The 19,325-nt window shown below is 37.9% G+C and overlaps 1 protein-coding gene across 4 annotated transcripts in view; it reads left to right on the top strand.

Annotated features, from left to right (window-relative positions):
* Positions 1–19,325, top strand: part of HEMK1 (HemK methyltransferase family member 1) — a 1,059,949-nt gene that overhangs the window by 942,310 nt on the left and 98,314 nt on the right. For all 4 annotated transcript variants that reach the window (XM_044077921.1, XM_044077920.1, XM_044077922.1 and 1 more), the window contains exon 9: positions 1,038–1,133. In XM_044077921.1, coding sequence (XP_043933856.1) covers positions 1,038–1,133 — 96 coding nt within the window. The remainder of the gene's footprint in view (positions 1–1,037; positions 1,134–19,325) is intronic.

The following is a 19,325-nucleotide window of genomic DNA, read 5'->3' on the forward strand; positions in this document are numbered from 1 at the left end:
GTTGTGACTATTAAAAAGAAAAGCAGAGTGATGAAATAATGTCAGTGACTTCTACGTTCTTTTGACATTATAGGTATACAGAAAATTTATGAGCCTAAATGTGTTTTTAAAGATTTATTTATTTTTATGTTCATTTGAAATTTGTTAGCCAAGGTTGAGCAACGGTCCCAGTGGAACTATTTCAGTTTCTCATTGATTGCAAAAGTAATGGGTGAATAAATGGAATTTACTTTTAAAATGTGGGGAAAAAAGGAATTGCTAGAAGTACCTTTAAGATCACATTTTAATACCAAATGTATCATGAAAAACATGGAAATTGTAACCAATGCAAACATTTTCTATCAGGTATTTAGTCTGTGTAAGTGGAAAGGGTACTTGCATACCAGGAGTTTGCAATTGTACATTAAAGAATTTTATTTGTACTGCATTGTGTTTGGTGACTGTGCAACCATTCATATAAACATTTCCTCATGAAAAATTACAACAAAGAATGTATGAGTGTATTTATGCTTGTAATTTTAATAATGAGAAGCATGCACTCAAACTGGCTTTTTCATAACCAAACATAATAAATACAAAAACCCGGGTGCAATATTGTGAAAAAAGAAAATTAAGTTTGCATTTTTAGACTGTGAGGAATGTTTATGACAAAGATTTACTAGAAGATTTGCTTGATTGGAAAGAGTACTGATAGCAGGTAAGATTAGATGCTTGCAAGGCACCTGGTTTGAATGAAATTAAAAACTTTAAAAATTGTTTGAAGATGCATAACTTAAAGCATTGAATGCCATTGACTTGTTTTATTTAATCACTAGGTGTTTGAGCTGTTTTAGAGTTTTGATTTTTACTTGGCACAGACTGAAGGAGTCCATGTAAAAAGGAAAGAAAGCACTGTGGTGTTTATATTTTCTAGGTATACTAAACATCTGTACTGATTTTACAGTTGTATGACTTTTATCTGTTAAATATCCAGACTGCTTAATACATGTAAGAAGTATCTGAATAATTGTAACCATGAGCATATTTTGTCATTACAGTTATGAAGATCATGGTGCTTTAAATGGTGGATATGATGGAATGCAGGTTATTAAAGCAATATTGTGCCTTGCACCGCATGTTTTAAAGGATTGTGGGTAAGTGCTATTATTGACTAATGTATATATTCAAGAATCATCAGAAACTTGAATATGACTATGGTTTGATCTGTCATCTAAATGCTATCTTTGAAAATGCTTAATATTCAAAGTATTGTTGTAAATAATAACAATGGTAAAGAATACATTTATTGTTAATATCATACTCAGATTGTTACATCTATGCTTTATGCTTATTCAGAATATTCAGAAAAGTGGTACTGAGTTGCCTTGACAAATATGAACGTAAAAGGAAAACTTTCTGGTCCCAATGACGAGAATATGGTTTGGTATATATGTATTTGAAATATGGATAAAGCTACCTCATGTGGAGTTCTAAAGCAGTGTTGACATTAGTAAAATAAGCTTAAGACAAGCATACAGGGTCAACTATAAGCTGCCAACTTTCACGTTATTCTGTACTCTGCATGTAAAAAAAATCTTGAAACAGTTTAAGGTTTATGCCTAGTGACTCACTCTCTGTTCAACGCTGGAGTGTAGGCAATATATACATTGCTCATTCAGTGCACAGACAATTTTTAGGATTAATAACTTCATTAGAGAATCTGTTTTTCATCATGTGCTGCTTGACTGCCCAAATGTTGACATCTGATAAATATTGCATACATGCACCCCTCTGCTGTCTTTGCAAGTAGTGGTTTCTGCTACTTATAGGACATGTACAGATTAGGTTCTGTGACAAAGTCATGTTAAATGCCCATGAATACTACATTATAATGCAGGTATCATGAAACAGTGAAATCTGTTAAAGAACATAAGTTTATGACTACAACTCCAGTAAAGTTAGTGAAGGCCTTACAAAGGAAAAAGATAAAAATGTAAGGGTTACTTTAACATGTTCAGAATATTGAACGTGTTTTATGCTGGTATTTACAACTGAATAGTTATATGATTGAAAAATGCTGTCATTACTTTGTGGGAAGTTGTGGTAGAGTGGGTAGTGGGAATTTTGCCCTTTCCTCACGGTTGTGCAATCTCAGAATATATAAATGGCGGGGATGACTGGAGCTTGTACTCCTGCAAAAAAATGTTTTTTTTCAAACATGTCAGGTTTTTTGATCCTTTGAGGTTTGAATATTTTGGTTTTCATTTTTCAGTAATAAGCTCATGTGTGTCTGTGTCTCTGTGTGTGTGTGTATATACACACACACACACACACATATATACATATATATATATATATATATATAGAGAGAGAGAGGTATACATAGATATAGATAGATAGAGAGATAGATAGATAGATAGATAGATATAGATATATAGGTTCATAGGTAGGTACTAGGCTATCGGCCCTGGGGCCTGTATAAGCCTAGCCAAAAAGGTTCCCTGGCTTTCGCCACCCAAGAAAATTATTTTCCTGTGCCCCTGTCAAGCAGTGCTGCAGAAGTGATCCCCAGGGTGAATTTTCTATAGAACTGAATTTTCTATAGATAGATTTCAGATATTTATTTATTTACATCTTGTTGACTGGGTTAGACCAATTAGGCAAATGGCCTCTTTTCAGGGAAGACCTGAGGTAATATTCAGACTGACTAGGGAATTTTGGCCAGGTTACCATGGAATTTCCCGTACTTTTTTCAGTAAGTGTTGTGGGATCTTTTACATCTACCTAAGCTACCACCTACTCAGGTAGATGGGACCTCAGTTTAACATCTCATCTAAATGATGGAACTCTTAGAAGTGCAGTATCTCCCTTATTCAGCACTACAGTGTCAGTATTTGAAAATTACATCAAATACCTGTTGTGGGAATGGAACCCACAGCCTTCTGCACTATATATATATATATATATATATATATATATATATATATATATATATATATGTGTGTGTGTGTGTGTGTGTATGAGTATGGAGAGAGAAAGAGGGAGAGACACACAGAGAGATTATATAGATATCTGTTTATAAATCTATATTATGTAGATTATATCGGTACACAGTTGCATACTTCTACTTTCATACAAGTTATGTATACACATGCACACACACATGCACTACCATTTCTATCTGTTTGTTTTTAGATATAGTATTTGCACTTTGGCATTTATGAGTTAAGAGTAGGAAAGACAATATGTATTTGCATTTAAAACCACAAGAGCCCATGAACTATTTCTGTTGATCTCATATCTGAAAATTATATCTCATTGAGCTGGGCTGTACTGTACTGTATTTTTCTGCAGAGCATTGTTACCGAATTGTGCAGTTCTAACTAGACTAGACATTGCTAGTTTCTAAGACATCAGAATTTTTTTAATGCAATTCCACATCTGCACTTTTTCATTTGCTGCTCATCTGTTAATGCCATTTATTGTGGCAAAGTTCAGTTTATTTAGAAAACTTTGTCTTTTTTCTTTTGAGAGTAAGAAATTTACTGATGTTCAAGGTATTCTCTGTGCTTCAGGTTTAAATTACAATTGCTTTTCTCCTGCTGGCTCTGACTTTTAATTGTAACATTTAAATTGCACTGCATAACGGAATCTGCTGCTCTTTTTGGCAGTTCTGCTCTGTGCTGTTTTTCCATGCTGCACACTGCTGCCCAAGTGATCAGTTCTAACCAGATCTAACCTTACTACCAGTTTCACAAACATCAGATAAATAGGAAGCATTTCTATTTAATCTAGTTTCAGCTGTATGCACTTAACATACATGTACAGCTAACCTGCTTATATTGTTTATTGTACCAGAATTTTGTTCATCTGAAATACTTTTAACTATTTTCTAGTGAAAGTAAGCCATTGTTGTTTATTGGGCATTCTGCTTGCTCCAGGCTTAATTGTTTTTCTGGCTGTGACTTTTAAGTTTACCTTTTATATTTTGCTGCAGGACATGCTGCTGTATTTGCCTTTCTGCTTTTTGCTTTATTTCCTTGCTTCACGTTGCTACTGTACTGATCAGTTATAACCATATTTGACCTGTATGTGCTGGAGTGAGGTGTATTTCACCCTGTACGTGTAAAATGACTTTTTATTCAAATGTTTGTAACTCCTGTCAAATATTCCTTACATTCATGTTGGTCCCTTGACTAGCTTGTGTGGCTGTTATAAGTTTGCTACTGGGAGTGAAACTTCGCTTTAGTATGGATTGAGTTGTGTGTTGTTGATGTTGCTTGTTTCCAAGAACTCATTTTGCTCCCAGCTCAGCTGCACCACCTTGAACACTGCTCCCATTGTCTTTTTATAATATTTGTTTATTTGCCATGGGTCAGTTGCTTAAATTGTTATAATATCCCCTTGATCCTTCCAAACCAATTTTTGCAGTCATACAGCTGTTGATACCTACATTTCTCTTTGTACTTAGGCTAGTTAATGAGACAAGCTGTATTTGTCTGAATCCAAGCAAGTGTCACCTGCCTATGATAAAGCAGTTATTGTGCAGCACTCAAGCTGCTGACTGCCTAAAGTGTGTGTTTTGTGACAACCGAGCCGACCACTTTTCTTTGTATTGGTGGCAGTCGAGCCTTCACATGGTGTATGGCATCCGAGACAACCTCCAGTTATGCTATTGGTGAAATCTGAGCCTGCTATTCTATAGTGTACTCTGAGTAATTTTTACTGTGTTTTCTACCCTCATTCTATTGTCATTGTTCTGAATTCATGCACCAGTTGTTTACTACATTAGGATCTTATTTTGTTAAATTTATACTTGCACTTCTATCCTTATTCTGTTGTCATACTGAATTTATATGCTATAATAAGCAATATCTGTATACTACTCTTGGATTAGAGCACATTCCGTCATTTGTACCCTATAGGTTCATTTTGGTTGTTGCATCTCTGTTAGTGGTTCTTTGTCGTGTTCATCTCTTCCATTGCAGATTTTGCCATTGTAACTTATCTTCTGTCTATTGACTAAATTCATTTAATATATCATTCGTGTCTTTGGTAATTAGACCCACTTGATAAGCACTGAAGTCCAGTTTACCTCTGTCCCTTCTTTTGGAAGCTTTATTGCATCTAGTATTCCAAGATGGTGTAGGAATTGTCTGATGCTTACCAACAGCCAGTTATTATTATGCAACATGACATAGTTTGGGAGATGTATAATTATCTATATAACCAGAAGGCCACTTTCTCACACAGTCAGTAAGCAGAAGATGAATAAATTGCTAGGAACCACCATGAAAAATAATAAAACTGTTTTTATTATAGAACGAGCGCTTTCACGCACACACAGGTGCGCTTCATCAGGTTACAAATTACACAAAGAAAGCTCACTATTTATATACGAAGGTCAGTGTTAATTAAACAATTAACTAACCAACAATTATACAATTGAGGCAACAACTTATCCTACAGCTTTTTTAAAGACACATTCATAATATTTCTGACGCCCATATTAAAATGTTAAAACATATAGCTTCCATTATGAAACTGCGCTGCAAAACATTGGTCAACCAAATCTAAAATGTCTAAAAATATAGCTATAAAATATAGCTATAGAACATATATAACATATAATTCCTGAAACAGCCTAGATTCAGGAATTATTATTTACTCCATTCATCACTTTTAAACTCATGTGAAAGAAATTTCTTACTAAGTCCCGCTGCGGGTTAGAAACAACACCTGCTAAGATCGATCCACATATGCAGATGTAGCACTAAAGGCTACAATATAGTATATTTATAAACAATTAGTCAAGGGTTATATTGACTGGATATAAAATATCTTAATTCATGAATTGGACCATATTAAAGTTAAAGACAATCCACTAATTGGTACGGACATGTTTAAAACTGTCCGATTGATTTGTAATACAGTTCAAAATAAATGCATGACAGCGGAACCTTATTCTCTGATGCCAGGCATCTACAAACTAACAATAACAATCATTAGGTATGTAACATATAACAGATCCATCAAAATACAAAAGATGTCAAAAATACATTCAAACAACACAAAAAACTAGAGAACATTCAGAAAATATGCTCATTCATACATACTATGTGTTTGGCTACTTTCATATTGCACATTTCAAACTAATATTAATTGCACTATTCATAAACATCTGTTATCCTAATATTCAAGCTAATGCAGTAAGCAATACAAAGTGCAAATCTTTACGTACTTGAGACTATTATACGGCACAAGTTCATAAAGCCTATGTCGTATTGACATATATTACTGCATTATCATAGTTCTAGGCATATATTGTGCCAAGATACAGATCTAAACCATAACTAGGAATGCAGAAATACTGCCCAAAAACAGTCAGTAAGCAGCACATAAATCATCCATAGTTCCACAAGATTACACTAAATAAACATATACAGAGGTTTTAATAAATTTCATACCCCAGACCTGCAAGAATTAGGACTCAGGGCCTTGATAATAAGCCATGAACACAACCATAATCACATAACTCAGTGCGTCACCAGGCTGCAGACTGCATATCCACCATTGCTGCTGAGACTGCCCATCCAAATAGAAGTGTCCTAGTAGTGGGTGATTTATTGCTGGGCACACTGATTCTACATGCACTAAACAGGACAAAGACTGTGTGAGCGCTGACTGTATGTTGCAGGATCTGTGATATTGTGAGGGCCCTACAGTCCCTCAAATGGAACAGGTTTGGGGCTGAGTTTAGCATAATTGTTAATGTGTTTATCCCACGGACACACCTTTGAGGGAAACTGGCTAGGCTTAAATTGGTCCAGAAGGGCAAATAGCCTAGATAAGATGATGACCTGATGGTGGCCTAAGAAGGTGTGACTGACGTGTTGCATCCAACTCAGAACGATGTGCAGAAAGACATATTTGGACCTTGCTGTGCATGTGTCAAATGCACGTCAGACTCTGGCCCTATTTGAAATCCTACCCTCACCCAAATAATGCCCAGATACAAAAATAAGATGGCTGCATTAATAAAAGGCTAAGTTACTGTTTTCATTCTGGGGAAATCCATAATTTGTAATCTTGGGGCAAGATGATCTACAGCCCAACTTGCTTCACAAAGGATTTCCTGTACCTTTTGTTCTTATGGCCAAAAAACTGCTGTAACAGTGGTGCCATTTTAAGCTATGTCCACCTTCTGGACATTCCAACACAACACAAAGGAGTACAGTAAATTCCAGCCAGGTCATGCCAGGGTTGCTCTTCAGGAATTCTTAATAATAATTCGCCGTATCTCAAGGCTCTCCAGCAACTTGATCACATCCATATCAGAGACTTGATTTCAGTGTAAAGTCAGCCCTCTCTATTTACTAGGTTTCAGTGCTTATCATGTGTTCTGACTGTCTTAAAAAAGGGAGTATCAGCATTTGTCAGAGACACATACATCTCTAAACTGATTCTCCATGACTCACAGACTTAACATATTGAACTTCGTTACCCTAGACAAAATCAGTTATTAATTCATAACCTCCTGTAGTTCACCTTCCATGTCTCAGGAGGGCTATAAAAGATTTCTAATTGTGTGTTGTCAAATACTCCTAAATAAAAATAGCTTTCTAATTGGTGATTTCAACTATACATTGATTAACTGAATAACCTGTACCACAAAGATTGGACATACTCAATGACCCCTACAGTTAGTAAATGTTAACTTCCTTGTAAAAATAGGTAGCCAGCCAATTAGGTGGTGAAAATCTTCATGATCTTATCCTGATTAACATCAGACGTACTTGTACTAGTCTTATAATATCATCATTTCTGTTCAGATCTGATTGCAGATTGGCAATCATTTCTTTTAGGGCATCCAAACTCACTACAACAAACAACTCTGAATTCTAAGACTTTAAAAAGATTAATGTCTTAAAATTATACAGTGAGCTGTCAAAATTCATCTGCAAGATTTCACCCCCTTCTCCCCTAAGTAGCTGTAGGATGCACTTAATTCCAGTGAAGTATACCTCCATCTAGCTAATACCATAAATCAGGTGGTCTCATTCAGAACCAAATATATGACAGGATGTAAAAATTAACCTTTATTGGTGGAATGCCAGTATTACTAAATTCTATAATAAAAGAAAAAAATTATTAAGGGCTTATAATAAGTCATCATCCACTCAGTTAAAGATTCTATCAGAAAGATAAAAAAGAAAAAAAATTGAAAAATAACATACGGAAGATCAAAGCAGAACACAAAATAAACATCTGAAACTAAGGATAATCATACATCCTTTACCTGGTGATTTAACTAGTAGTACTCAGCAATGGTCTGAAATCATTCATAATAACTAGTAGTACTCAGCAATGGTCTGAAATCATTCATAATAACTAGTAGTGCTCAGCAGTGGTCTGAAATCATTCATAATAACTAGTAGTAGTCAGGAATGGTCTGAAATCATTCATAATAATTAGTAGTGTTCAGCAGTGGTCTGAAATCATTCATAATAACTAGTAGTGCTCAGCAATGGTCTGAAATCATTCATAATAACTAGTTGGTCTGAAATCATTCATAATAACTAGTAGTGCTCAGCAATGGTCTGAAATCATTCATAATAACCCCAACATAGGTTATGAAGCTGGTTGCCTCACAGATTCCCTTAGTGATCACTCCCCAACCTTTTTTCTTAGGAAAAGATACATATAGCTAACAACATCTCATACAACATATCCGCAACAAAAAAACTTCTCCCCCTCTATTTTCAATAAACTACTACAACAGTATGACTGAATGCCATTAAACTTCCTGCAGCTAGACCTTGCTTTACAATATTTTAATAATGCTTTCCTTAAAAACTTAATAACTTAGCTCCCATTAGAAACATTTTTACCAAACCTAAACAGCTACCTTAGCTATCTAAAGATACTAAGCTAATACTCAAACAAAGAGATATGGCCTGGACTCTCTACCATAACTGTAGAAGCAGTGATAATCTGATCTGGTACAAACAACTAACAAATCTGGCCAAAAAACAAATTAGAAAAGACAAGAAATAATACTTCCTAACATGTCATCAAAAATACCAAAATAACCCTCAGAAATTCTGGCAAGCCATTAACCACCTTCTAAACCCAGGAAAACCTACTACCCCTGCTCCATCAACCGGCAGCAACACTGAGTGTATAGCCACTCAATTCAAAACTCCCTTCATTAGCTCTATAACCACCCCAATAAATGACAGGCCAAACACCCCACTATCTATATCCAACCCTTCTGAATGCAACCTACCTCTTTCTTGCTTAAACCAATCCAAACCAGTTATATAAGAAAGCTCTTGAGTAAAGCCCTGCTCTCTTGCAGCTGACCAACTGCCTAACAAGTATTTGAAAATTGCTACCGCATCCATCTCCTACCCCATATCTATTCTAATCAACCACTCTAGCTCTGAAAAAACATGTTCCTCTCCTCTGGAAAATTTTCCATATCATACCCCTCCACAAAGACGTCCCTTCCACTGACCTTTCCAACTACAGACCAGTTGCCATACTCTCTCTATTATCCAAAATCTTAGAAAAATGCATTCATCAACAAATCTTTGATCGCCTTCTTAATAACAACCTGTTATCCCCTACCCAACATGGTTTCCATCCTAGACATAGTACTAATACTGCTCTCATTAGCTTCGCAAACATTATTAACCCCCTCAAAAACAATGCCCAACTAGTCTCTGCACTCTTCTTTGTTAAGTCTAAAGCTTTTGAGACTGTGTCACATCAAATCCTCCTTAATAAGCTTGCCTCTTATAATCTCAGCACAACATCCCTAACCTGGTTCCATAGCTATCTCTCTAACCATCAACAAGCCACCAAATGGGAAAACAAACTCTCCCTCCTTCTACCCATCTCTGTTGAAGTCCCCAAAGGCTTCATCCTCGGCCCTCTTCTTTTTATCATATTTACTAATAACCTCAGTTCCTCAGCAAACCTTTTTCCATCATTCAATATGCTGACGATGCCTCTCTCATCTGCTCTGCCCCCTCCATTATGAAACTACAGGAGAAAACACAAAAGGCCCTTCAAGACTTAGAAAACTACCTATCTGACCATCAATTCATATTAAACCTAAATAAAACCAAGCTTATGATCTTCAGGTGTACTAATTCAAAAAACACCCCATCCCCTATTGCAATCTATTCCGCCAATGGAACAAAAATTGAACCAGTCAAGCAAACCAAACTTTTGGGTGTCACAATAGATAACGGTCTAAAATTTGACAAACACATAGTACTAACAGTCAAAAAAATCCATATAAAACGTGGTGCACTCTATAGGGCTAAACACTGCCTAACTAACTACGCTAGAATATCAACAGCCAGATCCCACCTCCTATTCGTCCTACTATACTGTTCCCAAATCATTACAAACCTGCATAAATCATATTTGTACAACCTCAAAGCTTCGTATAACAAAATAGCCAAATTTGCCGCAAACCTCTACCTCATAAATTACATTACTGTATCACTCTCCACCACCTAAACTGGATAGAGCTTCCCAACTTACTATTTCTCAACCAGCTAATAATCGCGCATCGTGTCTTCTATAAACCTGACTATTGTCCTGTTCTCTTTGACCTTGTCCAGCTATATGCTAACCTTATGTCTCTTAGATCATCTAACAAGTTAATGCTTAATACAACCAAATCTCTCAACTCTTATGGAGAACCCTTATTTTCCTTCAGAATAGCCAAAATCTGGAATTCACTTCCACAGCATATTCTAACTACTCCTGATTCCCACATTTCTCTAAACAGTGGCTATGTACCTGCACATCTCCAGGCTGATCCCACTTTTCTCTAAACTCATCACCTCTCTCTCAATCAGTAGGCTACCTTGTATCACTACATTCATGAGCATTAGCTCTATACTACAAAAAAAAATGTTTAAGTAGTATACCTGTATGTTTTGTTTCTATTTATCTACCTAGTTGTATCTTTAACTATGTAAATAATTGTTATAGTTTTAGCTTTTATTTCTCTGTTAATCTTTACATTATGTTTTCTGTTATACTTATGATGTAGCCTATCTGTATGTACTGCTTTGCTTGTCTCTGTAAATCATTTATAACTTTTTTCCTGGAGCTTTTCTTCCAGGGTCTCCACTGAAAATGGGGCTTTGACCCAGTCGGACACTACCCTGTAAACATAGGTAAAATAAGTAAATAAAATGATAACTAGTAGTACTCAGCTATGGTCTGAAATCATTCATAATAACATTGCCCCCTTCATTTCTAAGGCTATAGTTAATTTTAGTCCACTATGAATGATTGTGTCTTGTTTAATCAACACAAGATATTCATACCCAAAACATCTGAAACTCTTGAGTGGTTGCTAGTCAAAGCAGCAATATTCCCAAAACTGTAAAACATAAAAATACAGTGACATGGGGTGAACTTCTAAACCTCTAAACTACAAATACATATATGTATATGTACGTATGTCTGTGTATTTGTATGTGTGTGTGTGTGTGTGTGTATATACATACATATATATATATATATATATATATATATATATTATATTTGCACACCCACACACCAACTCTAACATCACACAAACTTGAAATGCCAGAAAATGTAGGAAAAATAGAAAACTCACTTCCTCACTCTGAGTTTGGTCACCACGACAGGGTGCTGGCAAACATTGTGTTTGGACATTATGAGCATTAAACAACCATCCAGGGACAAACAGTAGTGCTGCATTCTGATATTTTTGCAGACTTATTTAGAGCTTATTTCACACCAGAAACAGTTATTGAAATTTCATAAATTCAAGTCCTCCCTCCAGGGTTATAGAATATGTCCTAACAGCAACCTGTGAAGCTACAAATGCCAACAGTGCACAAGGTTTCTAAAACAGCAGCACCAAACATGCCCTCTCTGAACCCCTTCTAATGGTGTCTAACTTAAGTGTATCACAGGGCTTGTACTTGAGGTATAGAAAATGGGTACCTTAATACTCCACCATAAATGGTACCCACCTCAGATCCTGAAAACTGTAGACCCATTTGCCTAACAAGTTTAATTTGCAATGCAGTGGAACATATTTGATTTTATTTTGTTTTTCTTTGATATCTGTTTACAGGGGTGGTATACTAATCACAACTGACCATTTGCAGGTGCTGTCCTAATTTATAAGATCCAACATATTTTTTTTTTTTTTTTTGTAGGCCAACAGGAGAATAATTTGCTAAAGGGAGACCATATTTACTTAATTTAGTAAATTTGTTTGAGAGTGCTACTGACTCTTTATGTTGTAGCCATGTAGTTCTTACAGAGTACCTGGATCTGACTGCAGCCTTTGACATCTTTCCCTATGTTAGTGTTGTAAATAAGCTTAAAGAACTAAGTGTAGATGCTTATGTAGAAAGATGGTTAGCAATCTGTCCGACACATAGATGCTACTTTTTAAAGTAGCAGGTGCCATTTCGGGAAACAAAAAGGTGACTAGTTGCATGCCTCAGTGCTAAGTATTGGGATCGTTTCTGTTCAGTGCCTCTTTTTCTGATATCCAGACCACTTAGACATATGTAAAGCTAATTAAATTTGCCAGTGACTACAGGCTGTATGTTATCATGTCTTCAGCAACTGGTATTGTGTTACTACAACAAGGACTAAACTATTCAAATTAATTGTATGGTAGAAATGAGCTTAGGTTAAATGCAGAGAAGTTAAGCATTGTCACTTTTAGTAAACAAATCTTAGCTTCTTCATACAGAAAAGACAGTTTCACAATCCTACTAATATGGTCATCTAAGATCTCAGCATTTCCACAGACAGCTTCTTGTCATTTGAAAGCAGCAAAACGGTATAATTGTAGAAACTCAAAAAGCCACAGAACAGAGGTCCAAATCCACGAATGGTAGCAAAATATTTTATTCACAAATAGGATCCTATTCTTGTCATTTGACCACCACATAGCATTAGTAGTTAGAAAATATCTCTGTTTTAGCCCATTTGATAATTAAAGGTATCTTATATAGATCAAAAGAAATTATCATTCCTCTGTAATCTGCCCTGATAACACCAGTTATGAAATGTAATGCCCCTTAATATGCATCTATCTAAACATATCACATTGCTAGAAAGGCCGCTGAGGTTCACAACTTAAAAAGGTCAACAAATGAAAAATCCTCAGCTACCAAGATAGGATTTTGAGGCTCTTTTCCTATAATATGTCTCCAGTACACTCCTGTGTAGTGATTTAGATCTAGCATTCTGTGATGTTATGGACCGCAGCCATCCTTCATATTCAGCACCTCTCCAAAATAAATGGCTCCACAAACACTGAAACTAAAGACTTGAATCTCTGTCAACAAATAGCTAGGACACACTTGAGGGCTTATTGCATCCCCCATGTCTGTAGTAATATTCCATTACTTATAAAAACAGAATGAAATTCACACTTCCTTTACTTCAAACGTTTGCAGGTCTGAATTGATCTGTTCTCTTGGTGACAGCAGGTACTGTACTAGAATGAGAACCGGCAAAGTGGTTAGGGTCACTGGATTAACTCTGCCTTGTTATTGCTATGAGTCTATGATCTATGACATTTTTGATCTGCAATTATGTCAGGAGTGACTGATGTAGTTCACTGAGCCACTTATAATTGCTGCATCCCTTTCTGTAAGATGCTGTGACCTTGGGAGATGAATGGTTTTATGGGGGTCATCTCCCAACTCATGGGGTTTGTGGTCAAAGCCATAACTAAAAAAAAAATAGTAGTTTGGGGAAAGTACAAATTCACAGAAATGTCTTTGTGGGAGTTCTGTCTCTCATTGTGCAGGTTTGTACAGATGGTCTTCACACTGCTAATATATTCCCATGCTAGGGAACAATAAACTGAGTTGCTATAACCTCTCTTAGTTGTTGTTGCTGTTGTTGTGTCTTTCGGCTTTTCCCGGTTAGGGGTCGCCACAGCGGAACTCCGGTCCGTTAGTGATTGGCAGTAGATTTTTACATGCTGGCTTGCCGGGCTTAACACACAACCTTCAACGAAGGAATGCCCATTCACGCATGTCGCCAGTCGCCACATAGAAGATGCTCTAACTGAGAATCGAACGGGCAACGTCTAACTGTGAGGTGGCAACGCTACCGCAGCACCTATATCCTCTCTTAGTATTTAATAAAATATCATATAGTATTGCCTAACTTAATACATGGGCTTTCATAATATGACAACAAACTGAGGCAGTTTGTATGTAAGCACTAATACATGTGTACATGGTAGAAAAAAGATTGTAGGTTGTTTGATTCAAGAGTATATGTATCTGCTGACATTGTTAATTTTAATTGCATCAGATTACTAGTGTGCTGAAATTTATTTGGACAAGAAATAAACGCTGCTATTTTTTTTCAATGATTTCACAAATATTTCGGTCATGTATTTCACATATACAAAATAATTTAACTGTAAAATATGTGTGTCTGGTATTCTACACACCTACAAATAGGAAAACTTACATATAGATGGCAATTCAACCCACATATAACAAAGAAAATATAAAATGTAAGTCCAGATTAGGCAGCATAGTAGAGCAGTGGTTAGCATTGTTTCCTCACAGAGCCTTATTCTGCAGCTGAGTGCCTTGTGTACATAGTATACATACTGTCCAGGCTAGGTGACTCATTCTCCTCCTGTAACTCTGAAGTATAAAGTAAGTGATTTAGTGAGGCTCCAAATTCTCCATCGGTGTACATTTTATGCATGAGTATGTGTGCGCATGTGTATAGGTGTTTGTATGCATGTTTATTCTGTAGATGATTGTCAGTCTAGACTCTCGTGGTGGGAGAGTGTAACCTACACCCTTCTAAGCTGGGAGTTGCTGGTGAATTGCTGCTTTATTTAAATTGTTTTTTTGATGTAGGGACTATGATTTTTATGCACTTTGAATTTGTAGTACTTTTACAATTTATAGCTTAGGCTAGATTCAGATTTGCTGAATCTAGACTGTTTGGTATCACTTGAGCACTAAAACGAGCTCTTTAATGAGGTACTGAGTGATCTGGAGGCATCCTTTGCTTCCAACTAACTGTAACTGCCTGCTTTTTCTCTTATATTGCACGGTTAATTTGTATTTGTATTCTTGAATTGTCTGAACTGTTTTTTGCCACATTTTACTATATACTATTTCAGGTATAGCATAGCCCAGTTCCAGGTTTGCTGTTTCTGGGTCTGTTTTGTAACTTCTGACCATCAAATTCAAGCCATCCTTCTAGGTGATGGCCCATCTGCACCATTGTGGGAGGAGAGTGTTGTCTGGGTTCCATCTTATCGAGGGTGATTAGAATAGTGCTCAGAGAGAGCATTTTTATTGTCTATTTTGAGCTAAAAGGGTTATCTCTTGTTCTGTTTAAGGCCTGTGTTTGCACTTGTCTATGTGTAGTGCACCATCGTGCACTGCTGCATAGCGGTGGTCACTGTTGGTGGTTTAGACGTAAACATATTGCTTGTTAAATTTTCCCTTAGCACTGGTTCTCCAGAGGTTTTTCATGGCCCTGCTTTACTGTCAGGTGGGAAAGTAAACCTAGCCTCACAGGTACCAACACACCCGTCACCCAGTAGTCATTCCTAAGTCTAACCTCTTTTCCTGACCATATAAATTTACCCAATCCTATGGATGGACAATTTCCCACAGTTTCACCAGCCAGCTTAGTCGACATGGGCATCCTGAAGCAGTGGAGCAACTGCCTCATGTTCACTGATAACCTCTACTCCTAGTCCACATAAATTCAACATGTGAGAGATGCAACTATATTAAGAACCTTGAATCCATGCTCTCTCACACACCAGTTAGTACATATGACAATGAGCGGGTTGTCAGCATGCACACCTCATCTCCTACTCTACCCAAACCCACATCACACATACCTACATATGCGGAAGTCCTCACAAGAAACATTACTAAACACCAGAGACCTCCCAAACACAAACGCAAGCACGCTACACATACTTCCTCTGCAGTACACAATACAAAAAATAGTTTACATGCCACTGCCTCATCCGTCAAGCCCTTAAGGCAAACTAGAAAACCAAACGTGTTAGTCATAGGTGATTTCATCATGAGACACACAGATGTCCCTCTCACCTGGCTGAATAAGGAAAAGGCAACAATCAGCTGTCTGTCAGGTAACATAACATGATACACACATCACACGTGCAGTCAAGTCTGTCAACAACAGGTACTGTTATGACTCCATCATAGTCCATGTTGGTGTGAATGACATGAAATGTACCGCTCTGGACTACATGAAGAGAGACATGACTGAACACTCGGACTCTGTGTCTCAGGCAGGTATGTCCCTAGTCTTAAGCAGCATTTTACCTTCACCTAGGATAATAACTCAGTACAAAAAGAAAATGATTGACTTCAGTAATTGACTTAGTTTTTGGTGTCATTTTAAGGGGATCCAGTATCTGTCAGCCTGGGCTGACATGATTACAGACCTGGATGCTTTGCCAGAGAAGGTCTTAATTTGTCACCCCTGGGATTTCGGCTACTGGCTAAGGTTTTTGCCACCCTCATATTGCCTTTTTAGGCAATGTCTCAAGGACAAAATTGCCATTGTAAAAACTCCATCTTAAAACATCCTCAAGGTTATTCTGCTAGACACTAGGAATCTTAAGAAACTGCACATACTGGAAGCAGTCCTCACCTTGTAGGATGCAGACATTTGTGCAGTCATGGAGACCTGGTTCAAGGCTGTGGAAATGACCCAAGCCATACCGGGCTACATCTCCTTCAACACTTTCAGACCACAAACCAAAGACATGAATATCGATACACCGCCTCCTTTAGATGTTCATCGTACATACAGCTGCAGTCATAACAGATGGGTTCTCCTGCCATCAGGCGGGTCCTCTCGGTCGGCAATCAAAGTCTCTCTCGGTCGGTTGTCGTCTCTTCTTCTTCGTCAGTTCCGACAGACATAAGAAAGAGCAAAAAGAACCATTTCAGTCTTTTTTTCAGTCTTTTGCAGAAAAAGCGCAGCAAGTGCGTTCGCGCCGCCCGCCCGGCCAGCCAGATTACAAAAATTGGAACCGAAGTCTTTTTAAAAGCTAAGTACCCGTTGAAACTTTTTCTTGCCTCTGACGTCATGTCAGACAGTTAATAATTGTATTTCTTGTGGAAGCATGATAAGGATTTCCATTTTCCCATTCCCTACCTTGTTTAGGCCCAGACCACGGCGTCTCCGGTCTGTGGCTTTTGTGCTTCATTCAACAACACACACACACTAGCGTCAGGCAGGCAGAGTTCATTTTTTTTGGGAAGCATTTAACTATTATGTGTCGTCCGGATACTCGTTTTGTCTTTTTGTCTAAAAACAAAAAGACAGACACCGACCTCGACCGAGGCCTCTACTACCACCTGCGCCAAAGCGACGACCACGTGGTCTCAGCTCAGCCGAAGCCCGCCGCGGCCCTGGACACCTCTTCGCATCTCTTGGGGGTGTGTCTCCCAGGGGCTCCCAGGCTCTCCGGCCCCCACACTGACGGCCCACACCACACTAGCCACACTTGGCATTGAAACACAGAATGTGGACAGGTCCTTCTCCATTAAGGCTTTCACCAAGTCTAAAGCTACCATGCACCCTAAGAGACCAGCTACACAGGGCCCATCTAACAGATGCTTAAAATGGCTGATTTAATTACTCTAATCAGAGGTTCTCTCCTCTGATCAGGGCTCCATTATTTCAGAGCACTCTGATTATCAGGAACAGTCTTACTCTCCTTTTGAAGACTCTGATGCAGAGGAATCTATTCCTTTGTATCCCCTGAGGATTACTCATTTGGTGAAACTCTGCATACCTTAAGGGAACACTTCCACTGGGAAGGCCAGGATTATTCAGATTCGACTCAGGGAATTTCTTTTGTTACCCCAGCCACGGCCTCTGGCTATACCTCCTGTCCTGGACATCCTCGATGATGGAGGCCTGCCTTAACCGGACTCTCTCCCTCCAGCTCCAGTTAAGCCTGACAGGTACTACAGGGTTCCTGACTCACACCAATTTCTATACAAAGCCATGCTGCTGACCTAGAAACCATAAGGCCTCCATTGCCAAAACCCATTGCCTTCAGAGATTCCAGATCCTTAGAAGGTTACCCTATCCATGAGGGCCTTAAACTGTCAGTTTCATATGCTAAAATACCAACAGTTTCTGTTATCTCAATTGAAAAGTAAAATGTCACAACCTGAACAACCAGACATGAAGGAGTTGCAGGATTTGATGCATAGTGCAGAACAAATGTGGTTTTGATGCTCTAGAGGCCTCATGTAGAGCTGCTGTTACAGGCTCAGTCATGCGTAGGGCATGCTTGGCTCAAGGAACAAGCCTTGCCTGATCATGTCAAAGCTAAATTACTAGGCGCCCTCTTCAAAAGGATGTACTATTTGGGGCAAATGCTGAGGAAGTATTATGGAAAATGGAGGAAAAGGCAAGAATTTATGCAGGTTCAACCCCCGTTTTAGTAGAAATTGGCCTTCCAAAACTGGTCCTTTCCTGCCACAGACAGACCCCAAAGAGACAGATACAGGGGCAGAGGACAAACACAAGGCTATCTTTCAGAAGGCAAAACCAATGACTTTCCCCTTTGCATGTCAACCAGGTCTCAAATGGCAGCACCCTTAGGAGGAAAGCTGGCACTATTCTCAAAAAACTGGCATATTGTCACAAAGGACAAATGGATCCTGAACATTATAAACAGAGGCTACAAATTCCATTTTCATACCCTTCCAAAAATGAAAGGCATGCCAAACCTGCCACACAATCAAAGGGCAGAGGCACAAAAGCAAATTTCAGACCTTATAAACATGAAAGCTATTCAAGAGGTACCTACACACGAACAAGGTCAAGGTTTTATTCCAGGCTGTTTTTTGGATCTTTCCATCCTAAACACATTCCTACAAATTCAAGATGCTCACTCTACAGCAACTTAGGCATACCTGCATGTCCCAATCAGACAAAATTGCAGAAGATACCTCAGATTTCTTGCAGGTTCAATACATTATCAATTCTCTGCATTGCCTTTTGGTTTATCTAGTATTCACTAAATGCCTGGCATCAGTAATTGCCTACTGCAGACTTCAAGGGATACAAATATACCCTTATTTGGACAACACATTCTTCTGAAACATCTGGCTTATGTAATAATGTTATTAAACTCTCTAGGATACACAGTCAACAAAGAGAAATCAAGACTAATACCCTCACGAAGATAATTTTCCTAGGTGCCAATTTGGACACAAACACCCAGATGGGAAGCAGGGGCAACTAATTCAATACTTCAGAAC

The sequence above is a fragment of the Protopterus annectens genome, chromosome 7.part0, assembly GCF_019279795.1.
Source record: "Protopterus annectens isolate FY-2018-M chromosome 7.part0, PAN1.0, whole genome shotgun sequence".
In the NCBI taxonomy this organism is placed as follows: Eukaryota; Metazoa; Chordata; order Ceratodontiformes; family Protopteridae; genus Protopterus; species Protopterus annectens.